Raw genomic sequence first — 27,510 nt, 5'->3', positions numbered from 1 at the left:
TTAATTGTATTTTCTATTCTTTATTTTTAAAGGTTAAAATGAGGAAGAGGAGACACGATACAAAAGAGAATACAGAGGTTTAAGAGCTTTTGCTTGTCCCATGTCCCTTCTGCTTATGACCAATACTGCAACCAGCCACCAGGGGGCGGTCCACATGTTATGGCTTCACTTATAGGAAGCTGTCATGTCGTCCATCTTTATATAAAGTCTACGGGTGCTACCGTTGTATGATACAAATGCTAAATCGTAAAAACTTTTCATTGATGTTTCGTCATAGTTTATCATAAAGAATCGTCTGAAGTTTTCTCAAAACTGTAGCATCAGAGGTCACAGCTGTGAGTTACAGGAGCCGACAGTAAGGGGGGGGACATCTTTGTTCTGACAGCTGACACCAGGGGGCAAAGGCAACGAGAAACCGGAGCCGCGACACAAATTGCGCCTGTGAAGGAGCTGACCTCGCTGCCCCTGTAAAAAACCAGGAGCCGCCACCTTCGGAGGCTCCTCTCAACCTCCGGCCCCTCAGCGCCGCGTCTGAGAAACTTCTGCCGTTGTAGCCGGTGACGTTTACAGCTCCAACGATTACAGGAGCCTTGAGTCGGAGCTGACAGGCAGAGATGTTGCCGTCGAGCCTCAGACGCGTCTCGGTGTCACTCCGGCACCGTGATGGAGCTTAATTGCATCGTTGTTTGGACACAATAAACATAAATCACCCTGTTACACGGGGAGGCTTGTAAGTTATGGCTCTGCGACTGCTGGAGGAAATAGACACGAGCTGAAACATTATCCAGGGGATGAGCTGAGGAAGCTACTGGTCTGGTCTCTGGACTTTCTTCTGTTCCTCTCCAGCGTCTGACTGTGTGTCAGGACCTCCATCTGGTTTTACTGTTGTTCCAGCATCGTCGCTGAGGGAAGAAACGATTCTCAAGTCGCCGCCCGTCTCGTCCCATCGGACGCTCCTCGTTCTTTTTCCTCTCTACTTTCATCCTGTCTCTGATAGAGGAGGAGAAAGACTGTAAATCAAACCTCTGAATAAAAGGAACGACATGTAATAAATATGGAAACACGTGTACTGTGAGTTCAGAAGAACCACTTTTACCTCAAACTGCCACAACAACTTGTGATAAATCATTTTTAAAGATGCTGATAAAGACAAAATCACAGCTTTGAGTTTGCTGAAAACATCACTGGACTGCAAAGATTTGCAAAGTGAAAACAAACACTGCATCTCTTCAGAGCTGCAGCCTGGAAAACTGCATGTGAACTTCATGTTCAGAGGTAGAGAGTGTCGTCCACCAACTGGAAGGTCGTCAGTTTGATCCCGGGCTCCTGCAGTTATCGAAGTGTCCTTGAGCAAGACACTAAATGGGATAATAATAGAATATAATAGATAGAAAAAGTTTTTGCGTAATCGTGCTAAGAAACAAACCAACAAATAATCAAAATAACTGAAAACATGATCCCCTTGGAAAAGGTGGAGGATACTTGTCCCTCAGAGGTTTCAGGAGAACGAAAACACAAAACATTTTTGATTTAAATTTAATGAGAAGATCTGATGATCGTTAAGAAACAACACACAACAGACACGTCCTGCATATTAGTCTATTGATGCTTCTGTGTGTGTTTGCATGTATTTCTGCATCAGTCAGAAGAACTCCCTCCGCTCTAACTCTCTCTGGGTCCGTTACACTCTTCAGTTATTCACTTCTATGTGACTCTTTGGGGGGTGGAGGCAGAAATAGCTGGTGTCATGACCCAGCTGCTCTCAGGTCACATTTGTTCTCTCACGGAAACAAAACACAAAGCCGACGCCTCTGCAGCACCGAGAAAATACAAACTGCAAACTCTGCCCCGTTGGCTCAGATTAGGACAAAGGGGCAGATCCAGGAACTTGTTATCATTCTTTAAACATTGCAAGATAGAGCATATTTTAAAAAAATAAAGAATACAGTGAATTTCTGTGAAATAACTAGAGAGCAAGTCTTTAAATTTCCTTTGTCTCCACGTGACTCCTGAGGTGATCACGACAGATGAGCGACACCATCAGTTGCAGCAGGTCGGTTTACAGAACCACAGGAAACACTGGGACGTGTGCACATCTCGATTGTTTTGGGTTTGTGGGCTGAAAAACTTTGTGAGTCTGCTGTAGAACATGGTTCAGACTCCTCATGTTCACCTGTAGATGTTTAAATTGTGCGACTCTGTGTAGTGATGGAGGTTTTATACAGGTTGCTCTCCTGGCATCACATTTCCCACGGGGCCACTGTGCTGCTGCCATTTCTCCCACAAGAAATAAATAACACGAAATGAGCTGATAGATTAACCATGATCCTCTTTGTTCAGCACTTTTCTCGCTCCTTAAGGTACAAACTCGTACATGTAACGTAAACGTCTGCTCGACACAGAGCTGGTGTTTTCCCTGCCGAGAGGCCGATGGAGGTTTAATTGCCGGTTGTGTAAGACGAGGAGTCGGCAGATGGACGAGGAGGAAAGTGGGTTTTGTACCTGATGGTTATTCCAGGCTCTCACCAGGTCGATGGTCTCGGAGATTTACGAGGGAGGGGTTGTATATCCCTCCTCCGCCTGGGAGTCGAACACATGAGCGTCTCAACAAGACAGTCAGGCACCTTCGTATTCCACAGACAGGGGATCAGTCTACGACCTGCACAGCTGTCAGCCTCCCATCGCTTGGACTTTAGATCTGCAGACGCTTTACTCATCATTAATCACAGAAGATTGTCTCACTGACTTTACAGAAACTTTACAGTTTATTGTAACCATTAGATTCACCTCAAAAACAGTCGTCCTGCTTATACTTTTAAAAATGAGTTCTCAGTCCTGTAGAGTTTAATAAACATAATCATGTCACACAGGTCACTAACTCTGAGACAGAAAAACAATCTGAAATGTGCATTTTAATACAAATATGAGCATTTTGTGCTAATCATGGTAAATTGTGTATCTTTGGGTTCAGGTCAGACATAACAAGTTTATTATTGTTTATTCTTCATTATCTCCACCAAGGAGGTTTTCAACAAGTCTATTTGTTGGTTAGTTTGTATGTTTGATTGTTTGTTTGACTGTTTGTGAGCAAGATCACACAAAAATGTTCGATGTCGGAAGAAGTCATTCAACCTCAGGGGTCAGATCCTGGAATATGTTTTTCACTTTCTTCAACATTGTGAGATAATGTTTTTTTTAACATTTTCACAGGAAATAATTCAAGGATCCTGATGAAGAATCTCAGCCACATTAAAGGGACTGAAATCTATGAATGTGGATTTAATATTGAGACTGTTGGGCCTTGGTGGAGGTTCTAGTTTGTTATCAGCCTCTTAAATGTGAGCATTGTCTGCATGTCATGATAAACCAGTGCAGGATCAGAATCACAGCAAGAGAACCGACACAGAACTAATGAATTAGAGCACAACTCTTCCCCCGTAGATGTTAAATGTATGAAACATCACTTTGTTGCAGAAAAGCCTGTATTTGCAGCATCTCCTATTTCTCAACATTTAACTGACGACTTTTAAAAAAATTCCTCTCAAATGCTTGAATCGGTTCGAATTGATCCATCACTTCCTCCAGATCCCATTTCTTCTCCTGTGCAGATGAGTTTCAGGTCCTTGACAGAACAACCGGCTCCTGCCAGTGAAAAGCCCACATCCGCAGCTCGGCTGCAGTTAAAGCGTGAGAATGGAAACAGGGCATGAATGTGAATGTGAGATCTGACTCGTCCAAACTCTTTGGCTGACGCCGCTTCCCTGAAAACTGCAGCATGTGGAGCATCTGGTTTAGTGGTTTGGCTGGTGACTAATGAAATATCACTGACTGGCCAGACGTGAACCTCCATGATTAAAACATCAGTCCACTTTGTTTTCCATCTTCAGAAAGAGAGAAATCAAGGTTTGGTTCGTTTTATTTTAATTTGCTGAACAAATAAGTCATTTTCTGTACATACTGTGTGGAAAGTGATGTGATACTAATTTCTCTGCATATATAATATTCTGTAAACTTAAGTTTTAGGCACTTGAGATCTTTATTTCAGAGGCGTCTGATCCGATGTCTCGTCCTCACAAAGTCCTGATCTCAGCCTCGTGTCAGGCTGACGTCACGTGAACCTGAATCCACAGCAGCAGGTGAACTGAAGCTTTTCTGAGATGGATTGATGCTGTTGTAAAGGAAGTGAGGTCACAATATGTGGTCGATTCACTTTGTTGCCGAAAGAGCAAGTGAGCAACGAAGGGAAACGATTTTATTAAGATTATAGAAGCAGAAATATTAATCCAATATGAGTGGTGTGTAATATTCATTCAATATGCACATGGATTTTTTATTATTGTTTAAAAATGTATTGTCATGGGATGATTCTCTTTAGATGCATCATCTCAACAACAAGGGAAACAGACAAAAGTTACAACCTGAAACCAAAAGAAAGAAAAACAAGATCAAACTATAACTAAATAAGAAATGAAAGAAATACAAGACATCATCAAAATCATGCAACAGTGACATGAATACTGAAAATATGAGTCATTAGTTTTTAAGTTACATCCTACATGTGTTTTTAAAGTGGGTGGTAATGAATTTGATTTATTAATGTATTTATTTCTATATGAATTTACACAGCTTTGTGCATTAGGTTCTTACCAGAAGATGTTATTGTTTCCCTGACACTGTCTCCAATATATTAAATAAATGTACACGATAATAAAAAGTGAATATAAAACTCAAACAGACAGATTCCTGCTTCTCAGAAACACTTTGGATGATGACTGTTCGGTGTCTTCTGCTCTCCTCTGCCCCGAGTCCTGCAGCTCGGGGGCAGATGTGTGCAGATGTGTGCAGAGGTTCCGGAGGTCCGGGTCATGTCGCCCCTCCTAACTGTGATGCTGCAGCCTGCAGGCAGAGTGAGGTCAGCCGCTGCAGCCCGGCGCCTCCGATCAGCTCCTGCAAACCTCCACAAAGACAAACTCCGGGTTCCACCCTGCGTCCTTCCTCTTTTCCGGGGGGTTTCAAACGGAGTGAGTCCTCTCGCTCCTCTCGCTCCGGGTGTTTGTTTCTGTGGACGTCTGGTCTCTGCGGGAAGATGAAGCTCGAAACGCTCGTGAAGCTTCTGCCCTGCGTTGTGTTTTTCCTTCCTCACGCACTGCGCGCTCAGACAGGTACGTTTCAAACCCTTTACGCACCGTTTCCTCAAGTTTTAACGAGCAAACTTCTCCTTGTATTTTTTTTCCTCTGGTGTTCATGTTGAATTCATTTCTCTTCAGTTTAAAAGAATTGAACCAAATATGAGATGTAGAATCAGATCGAATCCCCTCGGGTCTTGATCAGAATCAGGAAGATGAAGCCTCAGGTAGGATCTGGTTCTGTGCCAAATAGAAGCTGACCCTCTTCCCTCGTCCATCACGTCGCTGTCCTCCAAGGCCACGCAGCTCCAGTCTCATGGTCTCAGTCATGTTCTGAAAACAGAGGAGTTCACTTTCTCTTCACCCACCTGGTTCTGTAGAGTCGGGTGAAGCCGACCAGGTCCAGATGGAGGGATGAGGGACGGGTGAGGGACGGACGAGGGATGGACGTGTGTGGACAGCTCGGCTCTGACAGCTCCTGACATGTTCCTTCAGCGTCTCTGTGTCAGTTCACCTCAGACTCAGTCCCGGTGTCACCTTTCACTTGACCTCTGAGGTCAGGGCCATGAGAGTCAGACACCGCTCTGCTCCCTCTCTCCTGGTGACAGCTCGGGGGGGGGGGTTCTTTCCCTCTGCTCTCACGTTTGTGGTCGAATGTTCTGATGGTCCCTGGTCTCTACTCGAAACCTGTCTCCGTCTCCTCACCTCCTTAATCACCGGTCCTCTTGCTGATCTTTAGTTTTAAATGACACATTTCCCTGACTCGCACAGTAAAAACACAGGTGACCTGGAGATTTACAGTAAAACCAAAAGCTTTATTTCAAATTAATACTATAAATGATAAATTAGCTGCGATCCATGAGCATGAGCAGTTACAATTTTGTTTTACATGTCTTGCTGTTTGTGTCATGTTCTCCCACAACAACTTTGTTGAAGGTTATGTTTCATCAGTTTGTTTGATGCTTTGTTTGTTTGTTAGTTAGTTAGTTTGATCGTTAGTTAGTTTGTTTGATCGTTTGTTAGTTTGTCAGCAGAATTATGCAAAAAACTACTAAATCAATTTCCAGGAAACTTCTAAATAATACATATTTGGACTTTTCACCAATTTCCCAGGGAGCAATTCACGTATTTTGATGAAAGTGTTTGAAGAACTGATATCTATATAAATAGAAATTCAGATCCAGCTGATTTAAAAGTGTTTTTAAGTCTGCATGGTAACAAATAGGTTTAGGAACATGTAACTGGCACTAATGTGACTCTGAGATCATGTGAATCCAGTGTCTCTCTCTCTCTCTCTCTCTCTCTCTCTCTCTCTCTCTCTCTGGCTCTGCTCGCAGCGCTCCCTCCTGAATGTGCACCGGGGGGGCACTCCATCCTCCAGAACCCCTACCGCAGCACCACCTTCAGCTCCAGCTGGCTGCAGCAGTCGGCCCTGCAGGACTTCATCTGCGACCACTCCCTCACTCCGGGCTGGTACCAGTTTCAGATTTTTGACAAGCCAGCCAGCATGCCCACTCAGTGCGTGGAGGTAAATGACCGTTTCTGTAAAAACGTCTCTCAAGGACGCAGGTGCTGTTCAAACCTGGTGATCTGAAGTGGACAGCTCCGAGTTCCACTTGTCTAAAAGGAGAAATCAGGAAATCAGTTCAGACCTTGTCTGTTTCTTGGCATTTTCCTTGAAAACCAAATTGCCTCAGATATTTGACACACTTGTAAAAGGTGTCAGACGTCGTGGACATGAGATTTGTATGAATTGTCTTTATGAATGAGTGAGTTACTCTCACCCGGAGGATCTCGGTCCTTTAAGTCCTTCAGGTCGTTCACACGCTGCTAAAAGATGCTCGAGTGATCGGATCTCGATGCTGCTGAGGTCGATCTAAACTAGGAGCTGTCCACTTGGGATCGAACCAGATGCAACAATAATACAAAATATATTTACTGATGTTTAACATTTCCGTTCATTTTATGTCATGTGGGGCTGAAACTTTTTGAATCTAGTTATTTGAATCTAATATTTTACTGAATGTGTCATTGAATTTCTAAGGTGACGACTTCAATTGTCTTGTTTTATTTGATCAAAACCCAAAGTTTTTTAGTTTATGATTATATAAGACTAAGAAAAACCACAAGTTCACATCTGGAACCAAAACAGAAGCTGTAGCTCGTTGTATAGTTTTGATATTTGCTCAGATCAACTGATTAATGGATCTTCAGAATAGTTGCCACGTTTAATAAAGTTGTCAAGCAACAGTTGCATCAGGGTTTTTAATGTAATGCAAGATTTCACACCCCTCAAGTCTTACTTCAGGTGACTCGATGTCTCGTAACTATGTGATGACTGTGACCTTGAGTGAAGGTCATACATTTCTCATGACCCCTGAAATTGGGCAGTTTTCATTTTGTCTCCTCGTAGAATCATGTGGTGACGTCCAGAGGTGATAAATACAAAGTGTTGATCTATGATGCTTTTAATTTCAAACACCAACTCATCAGAAACCTCTGCAGACACATCTGTGATCAGCTGTGATTGTCTAAGTGTCGCAAAACAAAGTGGTTGTGTTTAGATTGTGCAAGTGTGGACACATTTGACTTTGTTGTCAGGTTGTTGGTGAGTGTGTGTACATATATTTGTGAAGGAGAGCTGGAATGTGTCTCGTTTCCTGCGAGCGGCCCGCTGAGAGGAGCCTGTGGGATCCATCTGAAGTGTCAGCCGCTCTCTTGCCTTCCCAGGGGATCACCGCTCCCCGTGGGTGATGGATCCCTGCAGGAGTGGGAAGAGACGAGCTGTGGACATGTGATGCATAATACGGCGTCGTCTTTTTACGATGATGGCGGATAAGTGGCCGGATTTGTGCCGACCAAGGATTTAAATGCGAGAAGTTTCAAACACATATCCAGACCTTTAACCCTTTTTAGATGTTTTGGATATTATTGGAAAGTGAAGACGCTCGAGACATTTGACCTCCCCATTTTTGTTTTTGAAATGAAAATAACACATGTAATTCAACTGGACTTTGATTCTTCCCTCCTTTGTCTCTGTGTGAACTTCCAGGTGAACCACTGTGGGACCCAGGCCCCGGTGTGGCTGTCCCTGCGTGACGGTGAGTCCCTGCCCGGGCCGCTGGAGCTCCGGCAGCTGACGGCCTGCGCCGCCTGGCAGTTCTTCCCGAGCAGCAGCAAAGACTGCTGCCTGTTCCGCATCCCGGTGACGGTGCGTAACTGTGGAGACTTCTACGTCTACCTGCTGCAGCCCACACAGGGATGCATGGGATACTGCGCTCAAGGTCGGTCAACTCAACCTGCTGTTTAGGACTTCCTACTTTCCCTCGACCAGCAATCGAGTGTGTTAATAATGTTGATTTACAACTCACTGTTATTGCCCCATCGCTCGATCTATCCAACAGAGATGTCAGACACTTCACCCACGGCGTCGCTGACCTGTGGCCCCGACGAGGTGGACGTGGATGGAACATGTAAAAGTGAGGATCCTGCTGCGTTGTTTATGGCCGACGCTTGTCTCCTCGTGTTAGGTCAAACAGCAAAACAATCAGGAGGTCGGGGAGTTGCCATGTGGTCAGGAATGCACCGCCGGCCCCCTCACCGCTCCTCTTAATGAGCTGAGCATGTGTCCCGGGGTCCGCTGGGCCTCGTCTCCATGGCGACGGCCCCTCGGCCGGGCCAGGAGTTATGCCAGGGCAGGTTTGAGGAAGCTGGCAGAGGTGGAGGAGGGAGGTTTAATTAGAGGGAGATGACAACCCAGTCAAGTTCTTCCACCACCAAACTATGAAAACAGTTTTTTTTATGGACGGGGCTTTCAGCAGAAGAGCTTCACCTCCTCTACTGGGACTGAGATTATGATCATGATATAATAATGTGCTTAATTTTTAAAGCACTTTTCAAAAAAAGGTTTACAAAGTGCTTCATTGACATAAAAACAGAAGATTCATGCAGCGCAATTACAAATTTGAACAAGTCAAAGCGAGACAATGGATGAAATAAAGCAACGAAATGAACAAAACCCCAGTTAAAAGCAATATAACAATAAAAATGTTTAAAAGAGATGTTAAAAGTTTATATATATATAAAGTTTAGTACTTTTCAGTTGTAATAAGCTGCTGGATGCCAAAATGTCTATCTCTCTTTCTATCCATCCCTCCATCACTAGGTGAACATTAATGAGGATGTTAAATTAGCATTTCCAGACGTGATCAAACCCTTGTAAGTATTAAAATCCTCCTCCTGCTCTTTCTCCCTCGTCTCTCTCAGCCGAGCAGCCTCCCTCTCCCTCAGAGCCTGTGATCGTGTCGGAGGTCAGCGGTAACACCGTTTACCTCAAGTGCAGCTTCGACAGCAGCTCCAACAGCTCCAGCAGCTCCAGCAGCTCCCTGGGCTTCGTGGTGGCCTGGTCCCGTCTGTCCCCTGAGGGCAGGAAGGACGAGCTGAAGCAGGAGACCACCATCCAGACCTCGGCCTTCATCGAGCTGGACGGTTTCAACCTCCGCCTGGGGGACAAGGTCTGACGCTGGGCCGCGGTGCTTTACTTTGTGGGGCCCTGATTGGATTCATGAAGAACTGTAGTTTACCAGCTTGAGCCCCAAAATAATAATCCTATTTAGATATGTTTTAACCAGGTCCTGGACTTACAAATGTCCTAAGACTTATAAAGGTTAACGTTACCCCCACATCTGGACTAAAAACAGCCGGACAGACACATATTTGAAAGTTGTTAGATTGAATGTTTAAAAACAGTCTGAATGAAACATTCCTACAACTTGACTTTCCATCCTCTGGAAATACATCAAGTATGTGGCTCCTGGAGTTTTAAGGCAGCAGAGACTGGAGCTATTATTGAAATCTGTCAACATGTCGTTTTTAGTGTTCGCTGCTCGTCTGTGTGATCTGGAACTAAAACTATAAAACCCTTTTATTCATCCTGGATGTTTTTACATTTTCTTCATTACTGTATGTTTCTTATATCGTCCTAATATGACCTTGATTAAGTTCATCACTGACAGGTGGACACCGTAGTCACACTGATAAAGAAAAGAGAATTGATGGTATGTACATTACTTCAAAAGAAAGACAAACAACTGAATCTTCCTCTCTTTCCTTCCTTCTCTCAGATTTACTGCTCCTGTTCCAGTTTCTTCTTGGAGTCTCCAGACGTCCGCGGAGCTTCAGTGGAAAGTCGGGAGTTCTTTGCTGGGATTAGGGTAAATCCCAGTAATCTGAACTTTTAAAACTGTGTGTGTTGTGTCTTGATCAACAATATGTGAATCAGCATGGCTATAGAGTATTTATCTCTTTGTGTGGTGATATGTATATCTATTTGGTTCTCTACGATATTACTCTATTCCCAGTGATAAAGTGTTTATGTATATATTTGCTGACATTCCTCTTTGACAACGTGCAGCTGATACCGGAGCTGAGCGTCGTGTCTGAGGACGGGAAGCTGTACGAGCTGGTGGTGGAGAGCACGGTTCCTGTCCCGTGTGTGGAAGAGACGTCCTCCCCTTCACAGCAGTGCGCTCTGTGGCTGCAGCTCAGCACCAGCAGCCAAGGTGAGAACGTCTGAGCACATAAAGGCTGCTTATTGGTCCTGAGAGGGTCTGGAAACAGGTCCCATAATAAGCCAGTCTGCAGAAGACTATACGTTCCAGTCTAGTAGAGGCTATTTTTAAAATTGGGATTGAGATGTCGAAACAGTGAATCCTTGCCTTTATGCAGAAGTAAACAAAATCAGGGAGTAACTCGGGTTTAATGACGAGGATAAAAACATGTTGGCAAAGTGAAAAAAGTAATTTGCTACCATTTGCCTGAATTTTCATTTTGGAAAATGAATAAATCTTAAGTAACTGAGGAGAAGCAGAGAGAAATAAAGCAGAAAAACTCTCCACATACAGTATTTTGCTTGACATGAATATGCTTTGCCCACTGACGTCACACAGCAGTGATGCTCTGATCCATTAAAGCTGTGTTAGACGTGTTCGATCTGCTGCTGTATGCACCTTGCATGTGTAAATTGAAGCTACCCTCTCCTTTGTACAGGTTGATATATTTAAAAATGATTTTCCTATTTGCACAGGTCAATAAAAACAGGGCTGTGGAGTCACTTTACTTCACTGTATCTTTACAAATCTCAATAACAGCTGACAAAGTGTGGGTTAGTTGAAATGATCCATGTATAAAAATGACATATGTTGCAGATGGGGGGTGGCTGGGTGCGGATGTGTCCCTGTCCTCCTGTGTGGTGGATCTGCCCCGTGGCCCCTGCAGAGTCGGGGTCTGTAGCCGAGCTCTGATCCACTTCAGCCCCGTCACGGACTTTGTCAAAGACGGAAACAGGACGACTCAGATCTCCGTGAAACCCATCGTCACGCAGAACTTCCTGTGGAACGGATACTCACCAGAACCCGTTGAGGTGAATACACCAGACTGTCGATAGCTGCTGCATCTGTAGAAGTTATTATATTTTAACTGATCGCTCGTTTTCAGATCACAGTGAAGGACGTTCCCTCGGCCTACTGCTACTCCTTCACTGATCCTCACATTATCACATTTGATGGCAGGTACTTCAGTGTCTTAAGCAGTTAATCAGGGAACATCGTGTATTTAATCGCAGTTTAACATAACGTGACATTTTTAAATCGCACTTAGCAAATATCTAATACGATCTAATGACAGGAACCTGTGTTTTCCTTCCGTACAGATACTATGAGAGTTACCAAATCGGCACCTTTGTTCTGTACAAGAGCAGCTTCTGGCCGTTCGAGGTCCATGTGCGTCAGTGGGAGTGCGGCAGCGTGGTGCACGCCGCCTCGTGCGTGTGCGGCTTCGTGGCGAGGGACGGCGGCGACGTCATTGCTTTTGACATGTGCAACGGGGAACTGGGGGAAACCAAACCTCATCTGTCCGTGAAGAACCGAGACCTGAGCAAGAGTGGCATTCGCATCACGGAGTCCTACCAGGGACGGAAAGTCACTGTGAGCTAGAGCAACATTCACACACTTTAACACCCACGTACATTCCTGCCAACTTCCAGAGCACTTCTAGATTTAAATCTGTTTTCAAGTTGGTGTAAGAAGACAAACATATCCATCCATCATCTATACGACTCATCTAACTGTTACTTTGACCTTCTCTGCACTCAAACTCTGAGGATGATCTCTCGTGTCCATGTTGTCTCCAGATGACCTTCTCATCTGGAGCGTTTGTCCGTGCGGACGTGTCCGACTGGGGGATGAGTCTGACAGTGAGGGCCCCCGGGTCCGATCGGGGTCACACTGAGGGTCTGTGTGGGACCTACGACGGACAGTCGGACAATGAGTTCCACGCAGCAGGGGGCGCCACACTGAGGGATCTGGAAGCTTTTATCTCCGAATGGAGGTCAGTTTTTTTTAGGATGTCTGAGCAGGAGTTTCTGTGAAGGATTTTTGAGTCGACTCTCTTTCCTCTTCACTGACATCTTGTTCTTTGTATTCCTCCTCTGTCAGACTCCCTCCAGGAAGCAGCCTGTTTGACACCCTGCCGTCCCATCTGAGTGCACCGAGCCCCCGCAAGTACTGTACCTGTCAGGCAGAGCCCCGCCTGGCGTCCTCCAGAGCTCGGTTGCAAACGGCCACAGCCCCTGACCCCACCTGCTCTCATCACGGCAACGTGCATGTCCTCAGCGTCATCCCCACTCTGGACGTCACGGCCGAGTACATCGGCTCAGTGGAGCTACTCAAAGGCAACGAAAGACAGATGCTCCCTCCGGGTCAACAAGCCCACGATCACGGTATTGGCTCCCACTTCAGAGCTTCCAGGGACGAGTCTGTGACCTCGTCCCAGAGTCAGCAGCTCAGAGGGAGGCGGCAGGCCCACCGTTACATTTCCAACTCCCCGCACCAAAGCCTCAGCCAGTCGGACTTAGAGGGATTTACCTACTTCTTCCCTGAAGACCATGAACCAGCAGCTCACCTGGACTCTTCCCCAACGTGGCCCACACCGTCTGGCCTCACTGAGCCTCAGGCCCGGGCTCAGTGCCAGAGGGCTGTGGCACAAGCGAGCATCGTGATAGGCTGCGGGCGCCTGATAGAAAGGTCCCTGATGGACCACGTGGTGGTGATGTGCGTTACCGACCTGCAGCTGAAGGATGAGCTGTCGTGGCTGAACGCAACGCTGCCGCTGCTGGAGAACGAGTGTGAGAGGAGGCTGGTGGAGGAGAAGAGGAGAGAGAAGGAGCATCAGGATGTTCTGGCCGCCCTCAAGTGTCCCAGTCTGTGCAATGGGAACGGACAGTGCTCGGAATGGGGTTGTGTGTGCTTCCCAGGGTTTGGGTCCTACGACTGCAGTGTGCTGTCTGGTAACATACGAAACACACACCAACACAAAGTCAATACTGAAGCTCATATCAGCTAGTTTGAACTTATTGATAAAGAAGTATTCTGGTACAGAAATGCCAGAGATATATCTGAGGTGATTTAGAAAAAGATCCAAAGTGAGACATCACAGTAGCTAGAAATATATCTGTGTAGAAGGAGAGCGCTCACTCTGCCAAGGCCCTTAGAATCAATCAAGCTTTACAGCTAAGCCAACTGAATCCACAGTATCTCAGCTACACGTTGGTCTAAGTAGCAGGTTTGTAACTGGCTGAAAAAACGACTTTCCATTGAAAATCCACTCAATTCTGACTCTTATAAGAATCTGCAGCAAATTACACACTCAAAGATTTCAGTCCCTTAATTGTGCTGCTTTCTTTTCATCTAGATCCATTAATTCTTCACTGGGAAGTTGGAGAAAATGTCCAAAAAAACAAGACATATCTCAATACGTTAAACAAAGTGATGAAGAAATCCTAGATTTGTTTTTTCTTGGCTCATGTCCAGATTTCCTGGATAATAAAATAAAATCAAGTTGCTTTTTCAGGCTCATAAAGCAGATTAGGGTTAAAACTGGTTAAAAACTAGTTTATATGTTATTTTCTTGACCTGCACCCACAACAGTTTAAGTTATCTCTGTTTCCAGCCTTGTTGTCGTTCATGTGACAGTTGCATGCACACGTCTAGCTTCCTCTTGACTTCTATGGTGACAGACGTATGACTGCAGTGGTCTCCACTCGTCTTGACTCTTTGTCGTTGATGTTGTGAAGACCAGATCCCAGAGATCACCGAGCTGGAGAAGGAGGGTCTGTGTGATGTGCGACAGGGAGACTGCTCCACCGTCCAGGTCTACGGTCAAGGCTTCAAGGACTCGTACGAGCTCAAGTGTGAGTTTGTTCAAGAAAAGGTACTTGTCCTGCTTGTGTCTGTTTATTCTTCTATGATATCTATGATGCATGGATTTTGTTTTAACTGTTCGAGGGGCATCTCAGTGGAGGTGTAGCTAATTATCTGTGTCTCTTGTCCAGTTTGTGGATGGAGACTGGATCCTGGACGAGCCCCAGTTTGTACTAGCCACCTTTCTGGATGTGACGGCCCTGGAGTGTGCACTCCCCCTGGAGGTCAATGGAAATCTCGCAGGCCTGGACCAGGAGACGGAGATGAACAGACCACTGGCCCGCTGGCAGATCAAAGTTAGTTTCTGTAATGCACAGGGAAGCTAACAGTGTTTTATTCTCTTATTCTCTCTGTGCAGGATCTATAGTAACGGAAGCTCCCACAGTAAATCTGCAGTGGAGCAAGTGGAAGCAGACAGATGGGACATTTAGCTAGTCTTCAGTTTCTGGCCTCAGTTGCGGAAAGTTTTTCTCTCAGCATTTTGAATGAGTATATTTAATTTTGTGCATAGGACAAACTAGTGTCTGTCATTAGATTTGTTACATATCATAAGAACATTCTCTCTGACGACTGTTGCAGGACGACAGGATCCTCAGTTCATCTTCTTGTAAATATTTGAGTGGTTGAGAATGAGCCCGTCTGAATGATTGTAGTTCAGTTTATTTGCTTAATGCATTTTCCCAGTTTATCATCTTCCCTCTGACGGCAGGTGTCCAATGACGGCTACAGCTACAGCAACGCGAAGATCCTGACTCTGTACGACGGAGCCTGTCACATCTGCAGCCTGAACTCTGAAGTCCTCTGCACCCTGAGGGTAACACGTCATTTCAATTCATATGTGGATCAGAAGCATGGCTAAAGTTTGTCTTTGTCCTTTAACCACATCATCCTCAACAAGTTTCTGTATATTTTTTGGAGACGTCATCTTGTTTTCTGCTTTAGCTGTAACTTGTAGCAGCACATTCACCGATCGGGCTGTGATTTAGTGTTTTGCGGAATGTGTGAGGTTTTCATAAACACAGGAAACAGAATGTGTTTAGTTTTTCATGTTCTGTGCATGTTTCACATTTGAACCTGTGTGGCCCCCCCCGAGGGAGGCCGGGGCTGTAATGTTTGTTAAGTGGCCTCTAAACATCATGTTTCAAGTTACCAGAGGCAGTTTGTCTCCGAGAAAGAAACACAGAACATGTGTGTTTTTATATATTTATATAATAATATGTTGTTTTGCTTCCCAGGAGAAAACCTGCAACATTGACGGCCTGTGTTACAGCGAGGGAGAGTCCAATCCCAGCAGCCCCTGCCTCACGTGCCGGCCCGACTCGTCCAAACACACATGGTCTATAGCAGAGAGTACGTGCACAAACACGTCCGTGTCCCTAATCTGTTTAGTCTCATAGGTTCGTTCAGATCGAACAGCCGAGAGAGAGAAAGTCCAAACCAAACCCCGGGTGATGTAAAACTTTTTGAACTTCCTCGGTGGAGCCGAGGCCGGATCGCCATCACGGTGTGTTTTGTGGTCGCTGGCCGCTCAGGGCTGTTTGGATAATTTGTCAGCAGCTCTGTGCAGATTGGAACCATTGAAGTTGCCTCAGTCCCCCGGCGCCGACAGAAGAGCTCACCTCATTGTTACACTTTCTAGACCAACTTTACTTCTTCAACTTTAAAGTAGGTCAAACGCTGCTCTGCTCCCTTCACAGGGAAAATCCACCGTCGGCTTCACAGGAGTTAGAGGATAAATGCTGACAGGGCAAGGTGCTGATTATTGGTCAGGCGGATTTTATCAGCTCCTTGATATATATACACTGTCATTCACTCGTTTGATCATTCATGCATTTAATCAATTATTCATTTATACTTTAAAAGGTTGAGTTGGACCTGTTCTGGCTGTTTGAGGTTACTACTGATGTTTGAGAGTTTAGAGAAAGACGAGAGAAGCAATGATTTCTGTTTCCTCTTTTTTAAAACAATAAAAAAACACCACAGCTCACGTTTTTTACCACAGAATGTGAACAAAGATGGATGAAGCATCTCCACTTCCTCCCATTGAAGCTAAAATATCACAGATTCGGATGTCGCCATCTTGCAGGTTTGACGTAATTTGGTAGTAATCTTTTCCCTCCTTTGTATTTCCCCGTCAGAGAACAAGCCTCCGGTGCTGCAGCCGCCGCCGTTTCATCTTCGCTCCTTCCAGGGTGAGAACTTCATGTACCAGCTCCGAGCTCAGGACTCTGAGGGCTTCAGCTTCAGCCTGATATCAGGTCCTGAGGGAGCGTCCATGTCTCCGGCTGGTCTGCTGATGTGGACGGCCTCAGCCGAGACCTCAGGCACACAGACCTTTTACTTCTCTATGATGGACGACTGTGACGCGGAGACCACAGCGTCTGTGCAGGTACTGCTCGCCATGCTTTGACTTTTTAAAGACATTTTGAAAGTCTAAAACACATTTACTTTTTTTGGCTGGTCAGTAAAATGTCTGTGATTTTGAAAGCAACAAACGAGTCCACAGCCTTTTACTGTCTGTTGTTTTACTGCTGCCGGCCACTAGAAGGAGCTGAGGACATGTTATTTCTACTGAAGGTGCTGTGTCACAATTCCTTACTTCACACCACATATTGATTCTCTGAACATTGTTGACACTGAAAATGTGACAAAATATGAGAAAAGTAAGTAGAATCAAGTTTAAAGACGTCAAGAAACTCTCTCTTCTTTTTGTTTTGATAGAAACTGATAATTTCAAGTCTTCTTGTTTGCTTATTAGTATGTTTGTTCATTTGTTTACTTGTTTTTTTTCATTATTGAATTTGATTTCACAACCAATCCTGCTTTCCATCGTTTGGTTTGTCACGTGTACGTCCATACACCTGCCTGAGTGTCCAGAAACTCTAAACACCACACGTGTGTAATACACTGATCTACAAAAACATAATTTCTACATCGTAACCCAGGGAGACTGAAGTCCAAATAATGAATCAAATAAAAAGCAGTGCATATTAGACAGTATTCTTTGTTTCTCCCAGGTGTCTGTGCGATCCTGTGAATGTCTCAACGGAGCTTCCTGCGTTCCCAACGTCAACCTTCCTGTCGGCAGCGGAGAATACGTGTGTGTGTGTCCCAGTGGATTCAAAGGGGAAAGGTGTGGGGTGGATATCGATGACTGTAAACCCAACCCCTGCAGACTGGGACGCTGCATGGACGGACCGGACTCCTTCTCCTGTGTCTGCCCAGCAGGGATGACAGGTACGCATCTTCCAGTTGGATTCCTTTGTGCAGGGCCACGCTTTCATTAAGTGGTGGCCTTAGATCTGCAGGATTTACTGTTGTATGAGCTTTTCCTGGGAGTGAATGTTGAAAAACAGCTGTTAACTTGTAACTTCATGACCCTTTAATATGCTGCACACCTATTATCTTTTCATTTGTAGTATTTTAACTTTGGTTTATAGTTTTTTGGGGTTAAGTAATAGAGTATTTCCACATTAAGCAGCTTTGTGTTTCCTGTGTTTTCAGGCCGTACGTGTAGAGAAGATCTGGACGAGTGCGTCTCTCAGCCTTGTTTCCCTGGAGCGAGCTGTAACAACACGCTGGGCTCCTTCGTCTGTGGCGTCTGTCCACAGGGATTCACCGGCGATGGAAGAAACTGCACTCGTAAGTCCTCTTCCTCAGATTTTATTTTGAAAAGCAATAGTTTAATTTACTGAAGGACAAGGTGGTAATATTCTGTATTTGTTTTATCATCCACCCTGATTTTTAGGATATATACAAAACTGGATCTCAATGGCACAGATCACAGTTTTGACTACTCAGACAATATTCGAATTCGTTTTGGTTGTGTTCCTTTTATGGGAAAACAAGTAAACTCTTGTCGCATCCTTTTCGTCTCCAAGGTAACACGGAGTCCACGGTGAAAGTTGTAACCACACAAGCGAGAGTCCCGCAGTTTTTCCTGAGGCCCAAACTCTCGGGCCCGTCGCCGTGCAGCAGGAGGCCGTGTCACCCGGGGGTTCAGTGTTTTGACAGCACCCACGTCTCCGCAGGGTTCGCCTGTGGACCCTGCCCAACGGGTTTCCATGGAAACGGACGAACGTGTACAGCAACAGGTGAGAGTGGAGCAGTTCTCTAGCATTTCAAATATGGATAAAAACATTGATGGGACAGGAAAGTGTTTAAGTCATATCCTCTAACTCCCAGTGTTTTACAGGTCAGGGAACAGTCACCAGCGGAGCAGACGGTCATATTCACATTACCAGATCAAATTCCAGCAAGGAAATGAGTCCCACCACCTCCTCCTCTTCTTCCTCATCTTCATCATCTCCCACCTCAGCCAGACGACCCTCTGACAGGAGGACTAGACCAGAAGCCACCATCTCTACCGTCAGGAGAGTTTCTGCCACCGACAGGAGGACGACGGCGACTCCACAGAATCAAACTGGAACAGGAGTGTTAGTCTCCACTGTCCTCAGAGGTCAGCCCAGTGGGGTGGAGCTGACCCCCGCCCTCGCCACCGGGGTCAGGTGGGGGAAACCGTCTCACCGCGTGACCTGCGCCGACTCTCCCTGCTTCCCGGGTGTTCCCTGTGAGCCCAGCGCCACCGGGTCCTTCAGGTGTGGTCGCTGCCCGTACGGTTTCACCGGTGATGGAGTCATATGTAAAGGTAGAGATTCTAATAACAGCTTGACAATTCTGTGTCAACGCAAAGTAAACCACAGGAAATTGACTTTCTGAATTTAATCTCGTTATGAGAGTATTATTTGTGTAAAATATCTGGTTATGTGCTCACTAGTGTGAGATAGAAAATCATATTTCTTTGTGCTTGAGATTCCCTGACTTTTATATCGATTAAATGCAAATTACGTAATTTAAGTGACACAATATTATTCACAGGTGAAGCCGATTGTTCCAAACTCACCAACAGAACAAAGTTTATAATCACGCCTCGATAATAAACATGTGATTGACGTGTTTCAGCCGTGTGCAGGTACCAGTGTGGGAGGAACATGGAGTGCTCTCTGCCCAACACCTGCACCTGTAAGGAAGGTTACACCGGATACAACTGTCACATAGGTGAGGAGGAGACAGGTTGGATTCATTAAATCATGTCACACTTCAATTAACCTCTAAAGAGCCCACATGTTGTTCCAAGAACGTAAACCTCAGAGTTCAATGTCTTTATGAATTGTGATCAGCTATAAAAGTACATGTGGTAAATATCATAATTAATGTTTATATCCGTGTGGATAAGGCTCATATTGACAAACCGATAAATCCATCGAGCTCAGGTGCAAAAGTAAATTAACCCAAGTTAGATATATACAAAGTACATAAGGAAAACACATTATATCATGTTCAGACTGAAAAGTCATCATAAATACTAACTACTGAAGGTGTCTCTGAGTAAAACCACAGACAAAGATTAAAGTTCTATATGTAATGGGACATATAGAGAAACACGTGTAGATGCATGACCGAAAACATCTAATATTAATTGTTATTATGAATTTTAAACCACATCTGAAGATTCCACCGCCTCGTTTCTTCTCCCGCAGCCGTGTGTCGCCCCGACTGCAAGAACCAGGGGAAATGTGTGAGACCCAGCGTGTGTGAGTGTCCTGCAGGCTACAGTGGACCCACCTGTGAGGGAGGTAATCTCAACTCGGTTCAATTATGCTGACACACAAACATACACTCACAACACAATGATGAGTATCTTTGTGTTGCTTACATCCTGTGTCGTTGTGTAGCGAGCTGCGAGCCGCCCTGTCAGCACGGAGGCACCTGCTTGGCCAGAAACCTGTGCACCTGCCCCTACGGCTACGTGGGACCCAGATGTGGAATCAGTGAGATGTTACTATTATCGTTTATATATACTATTATTACTTTGACCAGTGCTCACACATCTTAAAGATCATCTGTAAATCTGCAGCGTGGGACGATGCTGTGACTTCAGTTCTCTTGAATTCAGTTGATTAAGTTTGTGTACTTGTATTTAGAAGTGTGTGTGTGTGTGTGTTTATCACGTGTGTGTCTCAGTGGTGTGTAACAGGCACTGTGAGAACGGAGGCGAGTGTGTGTCACCTGATGTCTGTCGATGCAAACCCGGCTGGAACGGACCGACGTGTAACTCAGGTAGCATCATGTGTGTTCACGCTGCAGCTACATGGCGTCTGATATGTTTTTATTTAAATTAATAATTTTTATAAACAGGCTGCATTTCCAGGCGTCACGAAATTTGATCTTAAAGCACAAGATATATATCATATATACTGTAGATTTGAAATAAAGGTTTTCAGACTGCGGTTGTTAAATATTCTGCATCTAACTGTAGCTCCTCGTACGCTCTGCAGCTCTGTGTAGCCCCGTGTGTCTGAATGGAGGAACGTGCATCAAGCCCGACTTCTGTGCCTGTCCCAGTGGCTTCTACGGCTCCCAGTGTCAAATCGGTAAGTTTGTCATGTGTAAATACAACAGACACACTTTTGTAGAAGATATTTGAAAAGGCTAAAACTGAACCTGTCTCCGTTTTAATGACTTTGAGCCTGAAGAAGGATCTTTGAGTTGGTTACATGATGAAACTCTTCAATACACTAATCAGGGTTAAAGACATTTATTCATTTGCATTTCTGGCTTTATATTGTTGGAGGTTTTAAATCTTTTGGTAAATTAATGATTCTTTTTAGATCATCATGTTTTTTTGAATCCACCAGGACTTAAATTAGCTTCCATTTAATTTAAAAGTGCATAGTTAATGGAAATTCTCCCACAATGATCAAACAGTTGTTTCAGAGGCAAGAATTAAACTATTATTGAGTTTGATATTGAAACATCAGATTTAATGATTGGACAGAAATGTCTGCACTTCCCTTTAAAAACGAATTTTAAGTAGAGTTTTTTTTTTACTCCACTAATTAGATGGTGATTATTCCCTGTCATCACAGAGGTCAGAGGTCAGGGCCCGGTCACACAGATCTAGATCTAGTTCAGGGGCTAAGCTCTGAATTATTACATCACCTCAGCGCACCAGGAGAGGAGCTGAGGAGAAAAGTCAACCACTTACAATCACTGTAGAAGTTCTGTATTACCCATGATCCCCGGCTTCCTGAACCAGAAGAGCCGCCGAAACACGTTAACTGCGTCAAAGCGAATGTCTCTTGAAACCTGCAGTTGAACGTTGTTGTTGTGTTTCAGCCGTTTGCAATCCTCCTTGCAAGAACGGGGGTCAGTGCATGAGGAACAACGTGTGCTCCTGCCCCGAGGGCTACACGGGGAAGAGGTGTCAAAAGAGTGAGTGAGTTTACTGCCCACCACGTTGATGCAGAGATCATTGTCCCCATGCAGCTCACAGTTCAGAAAAAACAATGTGTTCCAGGTGTGTGTGAGCCGATGTGCATGAACAAAGGAAAGTGTGTGGGACCCAACACGTGCTCCTGTGCATCCGGATGGAGAGGCAGCAGGTGCAACATACGTGAGTGTGTCTGTGTTTTTGTGTCTTTGACGGTTCGGGTAGATTCATTTTAACCAGATTTCAGGTTTGTTGCTGAAAGTGTTGACCGAGCTGCTGCTGTGTTTTCCTCCCTGTTCTGACTCTCAGCCGTGTGCCTGCAAAAGTGTAAAAATGGCGGCGAGTGTGTCGGACCCAACACCTGCCACTGTCCCATCGGCTGGGAAGGCCTGCAGTGTCAGACCCGTGAGTGTATTCATGAGAAAAAACAGATTTATGTATTTATGAATAATTAAACCATGCTTTGATATGAATTCCCTCCTCAGCGATCTGTAAGCAGCGTTGCCTGAACGGAGGGAGGTGTGTCCTACCAGATTACTGCCACTGCCGTAAAGGCTACAAGGGTCAAACCTGCACAGTGAAGGTCAGTGTGAGGCGACGCTTCATTTAATCTGACTCAGTGGGAAAAGTACCCACCGGCTCTAACACCTCCAGGGTTGAAGGTTCTATTCCCTCAGAGGTTCTGCTTTCTCCCATTTGTGCCTCTCATGTACACGGATTGAATCCAAGCATCCATTTTGTCTGAAAGGTAGAAGGAGGAAGTTTGGGAAGGGGGGGTTAACATATTTCTCATCGTGCAACAGATGTAGTGTTTTTTCATCCAGATGTTTAGACTCTCGCTACGCTGTTAGTGATCTTAAACGAGTTTCTGGGCTTTTATTTTGAACAGAAAATGCTTGGCTCTGTTACTTGATACATGAGGCGCAGACTGCAGCTGCAAAATAAAGACTCAACAAACTGTAATACTGTAACATGGAGATAAATGTAGTTGTGTGAAATCTAATTTTATTGAATTTGTTTTACACCTTCACAGGCATCACAAGCATGATGGGAAAGAAGAGAGAGAGAGTGAAGGAAGCTACAAAATGCACAAAGCAAGATGAGGCACCACAAGTTGTTGTATGTATGTGTGTGTGTGTGTGTGTGTGTGTGTGTGTGCGTGTGTGTATTTGCATGTGCTTGAATGTGTGGCTCTGTGCACACGTGAGCACTAACAGAGGGACTTGATGTATTGCACTTGTCTTTGCGTCCCTGTGTGTTTCACTACCTCAAGGCTGAAAGTCACACACATCTGGTCGAGTCATCAGCAGAGATGTGAGTGTGTGTTGGTGCAGAACATTGTGTAGACGAAGTAAACGGTGCATTCACAAGATGGAGGTTATTACTATTCCCACCAAATTATAGTCTTGTTTTAAACTTTTACCAAACTGACGATGTTTGTTTCTTACTCTAGAGAGAAAAATAAATGTAAGTGTACTTTCTCATTCTGATTAATTTAGATGACACACATCAGTAACTTGTTTTAGACTGAAGACGTTTATATGAATATGTTTGAATTTAGCTAAATTACATTTGTGCGTTTTCTTTACCGCTCTCTTTAATATATTGTTTGATCAGGCCCAGGTAAGTTATGGGCTGTCACTTATTTACACTGATAGTAAATCTAAGTATTAACGTAATGACCACCTGTTTGATTTAGGCTGTTTTTTTTATGTTTTACCAGCACCAGGTTACATTGTGGTACAAGTCACATCTGACAAAATAAAGAAAATTGATCTATTTCTATGCTTTAGTTTTATTTATTTTTAAATGAGCTTCAATGATTCATGCGATTAATTATTGTATTAGTTTAATGACACAAATCACAGTAAAGTAAATAACATGTTTGCACAAACAAGAACAAAACACAGACTTGGTGTTTAAGATATAAAAAAAAAAGAATTACATATCACACGGTTTTGAAAAAAATGTAAAAACTACAAATGTGCAGCTTAAAAAACTTTAACTGTCCTCGTAAACCACAGAGGCCCTGATTGGGCCCCGTTGACCTGTGACCCCCCGGCCGAGTCCCACTAGTGTAACTTCTTCCTCTCCTCGCAGCGAGGGCCAGAATATGGCGGGCGACAGCGGCATTTTTCAGGAGAAATACACTTCCCTCCGTTCAGGCAGGGCTTCGTGCACACGGCTACAGACAAGAGATAAAAAAAACAAAGGTGTAAATCACTTGTTAAACCCTGAGAAAGTGGAAGAGAGTTTACAACTGATGTAAATCCTGACATCGCAAATCCAGAAACTGGCCACAGAGTCGAGATGCGTTTCCATGTCTCGCTTCGGTCACATCTGGAAATCACTGACTCAAACTTCCCTAAATAAACACGAGTATTACTCCTCTCAGTCAGGTAGAGACTTATGTGGATCTCAGGAATGTATGAACAAACGGAAAAGAGGTTGAGCAGGTGGAGAGGAAGAAGATGTAGAAAATAGCTCATTGATTTTGTGAGTGATCTGTGTGTGGGACCAGTTTGAACTCACCAGTGTGGCAGGCACCGCCCAGCCATCCCTCCGGACAGCTGCAGATTCCTGGAGCCACACAGATTCCCCCGTTCCTGCAGCCTTGGGGACAACTTGCTGCAAGGGGAACAAATGACAAGAGACATTCTCAGCATGCCAGGAACCACGTTCGAGTCTGATACCGATGAAGACGAACGCTGGGACCTCCTTAATCGCTGTGTAATATGGAGTTGGGACACGGCAGAGATAGAATTGTGCTCGGTGAATGTTCTGCTTCCATCTAGATGCTGTATATTTGCAAAAGCTGGATTTAATTTACTGCCAAGAACGTCTTGATCATTATGAATAAGCTATAAAATGCCGTTAATAACCACAGAGAGATATTTGTGAGGAAGAGCCTTGGAAATGTGTGAGTGGGCTCATTCGGATGAGGAGCTGCAGCTGAGACACAGGCTCCATTCAGAGACTTTGACCCTCGGTGTTAATGGGGTAATTAGATACGGATATAAACAGACCCTCTTGGCATTTGGAGCCGCTCCAGCTCGAGGGGCAGATGCACTTGGCCACTCCGTTGACAGCAGTGCACTCCCCTCCGTTCCAGCATCCTCCGTCACACGTCACTGCCAAAAGACAAACACGGATCACACCTGTCAGCAGGGACGTCGATAATAAGCTCACGTCCTCAAGGGTCTTTAAGCAGGATTCACTTCATATTTTACAATTCTCTGATTAGAAATTGGTCCTTGTTTGACTTGCGAGCCCTTAAATGAAGCAATGTCTGCTTAAGACTCTTTGTCATTGTAGTTGCAAATGCCTCCCAGTAGTTATTATGGTATTCTTAGAACCACTAGGAGATCAAATTATCCCCAAATTCACCAGAAAATCACTAAAAATAAAGAAAGACTGGAGAAGATAACATAATTTGTGAATTTCTTTCTGGTTTCTGTCCAGGACCCAATCAGACTACACAATGGCTCTTTTAAAGAATTCTCCACAGTACGAGGGACATAATTCACCAGTTTATTTTGCATGAACTTATTTCTTTTTGCCAAAATGTCTTGGTCTAACTTAAAATTCCCCCCAAAAAGGTAGAAATAACTTCTCAGAACACGACCCAAGTGTCCTCAGTAGTATCTACAGCCCCGACTCTGACATCCTAACCATCGGGTTCACTTAGCAGCACATTAAGGTTGAGCCAGTGGAAAAGTTTTGGTTGCAAACTACTTCTGCACTTTCATTTGTGGAATAATGTAACTGTTCTGACAGGATGTTGTAAATTATCTTACATACAGATGTCTGGTAAAAGAGCAACACTTGTGTAATGGAACGAACGTGTGGATATCGTATCACAAGGAAGAAAGAAATACAGGATACAGCCTTTAGAGTTAATTCATGACAACGTCCAAATCACACGACCACTGTTTCATTCACTCCTAATAAACCTGCGTACCTTTGTGACAGTATCTTCCTCCGAATCCTGGGGGACATCTGCATTTTCCAGGGCGAAGACACTCCCCCCCGTTCTTACATTTGGGATAACAGTTGGCTGCAGTCACACAAGAACACACGGGATATTTACACTGCTGTTTATAGTCTGGATGGGGTGGGGGAGTTTCAGTCACAGAGTATTTATGAATTTTTTTTAAAAGCATCAGTTGCAAAATAACTTGATTTTGGCTGATTCTGCAGAAGGTTTAGTGACGAACACAAGTAATGTGCTCAACAGTCTTTTGGAAAAGAGCCTTTTATGTATTATATATTATATTAATATTTTCACATCAAGGTAGAGCCATGTTTGACCTGATGTGAAGTAATTCAGCAGTAAATTCATGTGTGTTGCATTAAAACAGACTAAAGGAAGCTGCAGGGATTAGTCACCTACTAAAATGTATTAAACACTGTATTGATAACCAATTTTTCAGTCATTTTCAAGCAAAAAAATTTGCTGCGTCCAGCTTCTCAAATAAAATGATTTGCTGCTTCTCTTTGTTTTCTGTGATTATAAACTGAACATATTCGGGTTTTTGGACGATAAATAAGTCAAACAATCCACCTGGAGATTACAGACAAAACAATTAAGGAATAATAAGGATTAAATGATTTTTTGATGATCTGTTTAATGCACTCTCAAGTTTTACAGTCTACAAATAAAGTTACTCCTACAAGAGATGGAATATAAACTCAATATTACAGTGAAAAGTTGGTTTCTGTACTATTCTTAAATCTATATTCTCCTGACTAACAAAGTAAAACAGTCACACCTCCAGAATAAAACCATATTTACACTATATCGCAGTATTTCTTACAGCACAGGGGTCACGTTTAGTATTAGGCTTTGTTTTAAAATCACATTATGAATATATGTATTAAATATAGATCCTCACCGAACTTGCAGGTCTCCCCCTCGTAGCCTCTGGAGCAGAAGCACGTGTTGTTGCGGATGCAGACCCCGGCGTGTTCGCACGGCGGCTCGCACTTCGCCTTGGGGTCGAACACGAAGCCGAGCGCGACTCCCCGCGGAGCGTCCGAGCCCGCGGAGCACACGCCGGCCACGGCCAGGAGGAGGAGGAGCGGCCCGCAGAGACCCACGAAGCCCATGATGGAGGTGTCCGAGCCGGGGAGAGAGGAAGAGGAGGAAGAGAGAGAGAGAAGAGAGGAGGGAGAGACGGACAGAAGGCGAGAGGAGGGAGGAGGTGGAGGAGAAAGGACCGAGACTTCTCCACGTCGCCCCGGCAGCTTCAGGCGGGGAAAGGGCGACACCGGCAGGTCAGAGCCGGGGGGAGCCACCGGTGAGGCGGGGCGGAGCGGGAGCAGTGTCCTGTGGTGATGGAGGAAGTGAAGGAGGTGAAGGTGATGGAGGTGAAGGAGGTGGAGGTGGAGGGAGGTGTAAACATGGCCTCTTGTTCTCAAACATTTATCACAGGTTAATTAAAAACACAAGCTTTAAGTGCTAACGCTAGCTCTAGCAGCTAAGCTAACTGTTAGCTAGCTACAGCTGTTCTCTTAATTCAGTGTTTTATTAAGAATATGACGTGTGTCAGAGCCACTGGTACAAAAAAAAAGTTTAATAAAGTTTAAATAATAAACTAACGATAGTGATTTAAACACACGATGTAGCTACTGTTCCAGTTTATCTTTACTAAACTTAGCTTCAGCTAAAACAGTCGAAAGTTAGCATAACAGACACACTTTAGAAAACTATTCAGGATCTTACCTATTAATTTGATTTCCACACAAGTATAAGTAAATTATATTTATTATATGTATGTTTTTTTTGTATCAAAGGCAAAGTTAGCTACTTTTTCATTGTAGAACTCATAACTTGCTCATATTAAATATTATT

At 44.4% G+C, this 27,510-nt stretch overlaps 2 protein-coding genes across 4 annotated transcripts; one reads left to right on the top strand and one right to left on the bottom strand.

Annotated features, from left to right (window-relative positions):
* Nucleotides 1-4,500: 4,500 nt before the first annotated feature.
* On the top strand, nt 4,501-23,435 carry vwdel (von Willebrand factor D and EGF domains-like). 3 transcript variants are annotated; one of them, XM_035163339.2, is made up of 31 exons: nt 4,503-5,162; nt 6,464-6,654; nt 8,179-8,410; nt 8,531-8,605; nt 9,393-9,640; nt 10,250-10,339; nt 10,540-10,687; nt 11,333-11,547; nt 11,622-11,695; nt 11,836-12,109; nt 12,316-12,512; nt 12,620-13,470; nt 14,257-14,393; nt 14,515-14,679; nt 15,093-15,197; nt 15,619-15,733; nt 16,522-16,772; nt 17,401-17,620; nt 17,888-18,025; nt 18,265-18,477; nt 18,579-19,031; nt 19,346-19,441; nt 19,924-20,019; nt 20,119-20,214; nt 20,408-20,503; nt 20,722-20,817; nt 21,563-21,658; nt 21,744-21,839; nt 21,966-22,061; nt 22,142-22,239; nt 22,690-23,435. In XM_035163339.2, exons 1-31 carry the CDS (start codon nt 4,766-4,768, stop codon nt 22,702-22,704), a joined length of 5,670 nt encoding a protein of 1,889 aa, XP_035019230.2. In that variant the 5' UTR covers nt 4,503-4,765; the 3' UTR covers nt 22,705-23,435. The 3 variants fall into 3 exon arrangements, 1 of the variants encoding a protein (XP_035019230.2); XR_004697351.2 differs by lacking the exons at nt 22,142-22,239; nt 22,690-23,435 and having other exon boundaries at nt 4,502-5,162; nt 21,563-21,662; nt 21,966-21,993; XR_004697352.2 differs by lacking the exons at nt 21,744-21,839; nt 21,966-22,061; nt 22,142-22,239; nt 22,690-23,435 and having other exon boundaries at nt 4,501-5,162; nt 20,408-20,513; nt 21,563-21,615.
* On the bottom strand, nt 23,432-26,960 carry vwde (von Willebrand factor D and EGF domains). The gene is made up of 5 exons (XM_035163341.2): nt 26,552-26,960; nt 25,618-25,713; nt 24,683-24,787; nt 24,189-24,284; nt 23,432-23,841 (listed from the first exon to the last, which is right to left on the bottom strand). Exons 1-5 carry the CDS (start codon nt 26,763-26,765, stop codon nt 23,729-23,731), a joined length of 624 nt encoding a protein of 207 aa, XP_035019232.1. The 5' UTR covers nt 26,766-26,960; the 3' UTR covers nt 23,432-23,728.
* Between the last annotated feature and the right edge of the window lie 550 nt (nt 26,961-27,510).

Source organism: Hippoglossus stenolepis, chromosome 8 (genome assembly GCF_022539355.2).
Source record: "Hippoglossus stenolepis isolate QCI-W04-F060 chromosome 8, HSTE1.2, whole genome shotgun sequence".
NCBI lineage: Eukaryota > Metazoa > Chordata > Actinopteri > Pleuronectiformes > Pleuronectidae > Hippoglossus > Hippoglossus stenolepis.
The sequence above is the reverse complement of the archived record's forward strand: the minus strand, read 5'-3'. Positions and strand labels throughout refer to the sequence as shown.

What these genes read in the sequence shown, in the direction of transcription:
- vwde (XM_035163341.2), bottom strand. Translation starts at nt 26,765, where the DNA reads ATGGGCTTCGTGGGTCTCTGCGGGCCGCTCCTCCTCCTCCTGGCCGTG. An exon ending in AGGAAGATACTGTCACAAAG is followed by an intron (nt 24,788 to 25,617) that starts GTACGCAGGTTT and finishes GTCTTTTGGCAG; the next exon opens with TGACGTGTGACGGAGGATGC. An exon ending in CGGCTCCAAATGCCAAGAGG is followed by an intron (nt 24,285 to 24,682) that starts GTCTGTTTATAT and finishes TTCCCCTTGCAG; the next exon opens with CAAGTTGTCCCCAAGGCTGC.
- vwdel (XM_035163339.2), top strand. Translation starts at nt 4,766, where the DNA reads ATGATGACTGTTCGGTGTCTTCTGCTCTCCTCTGCCCCGAGTCCTGCA. An exon ending in TGCCCACTCAGTGCGTGGAG is followed by an intron (nt 6,655 to 8,178) that starts GTAAATGACCGT and finishes GTGAACTTCCAG; the next exon opens with GTGAACCACTGTGGGACCCA. An exon ending in CGGCTCCCAGTGTCAAATCG is followed by an intron (nt 20,818 to 21,562) that starts GTAAGTTTGTCA and finishes GTTGTGTTTCAG; the next exon opens with CCGTTTGCAATCCTCCTTGC.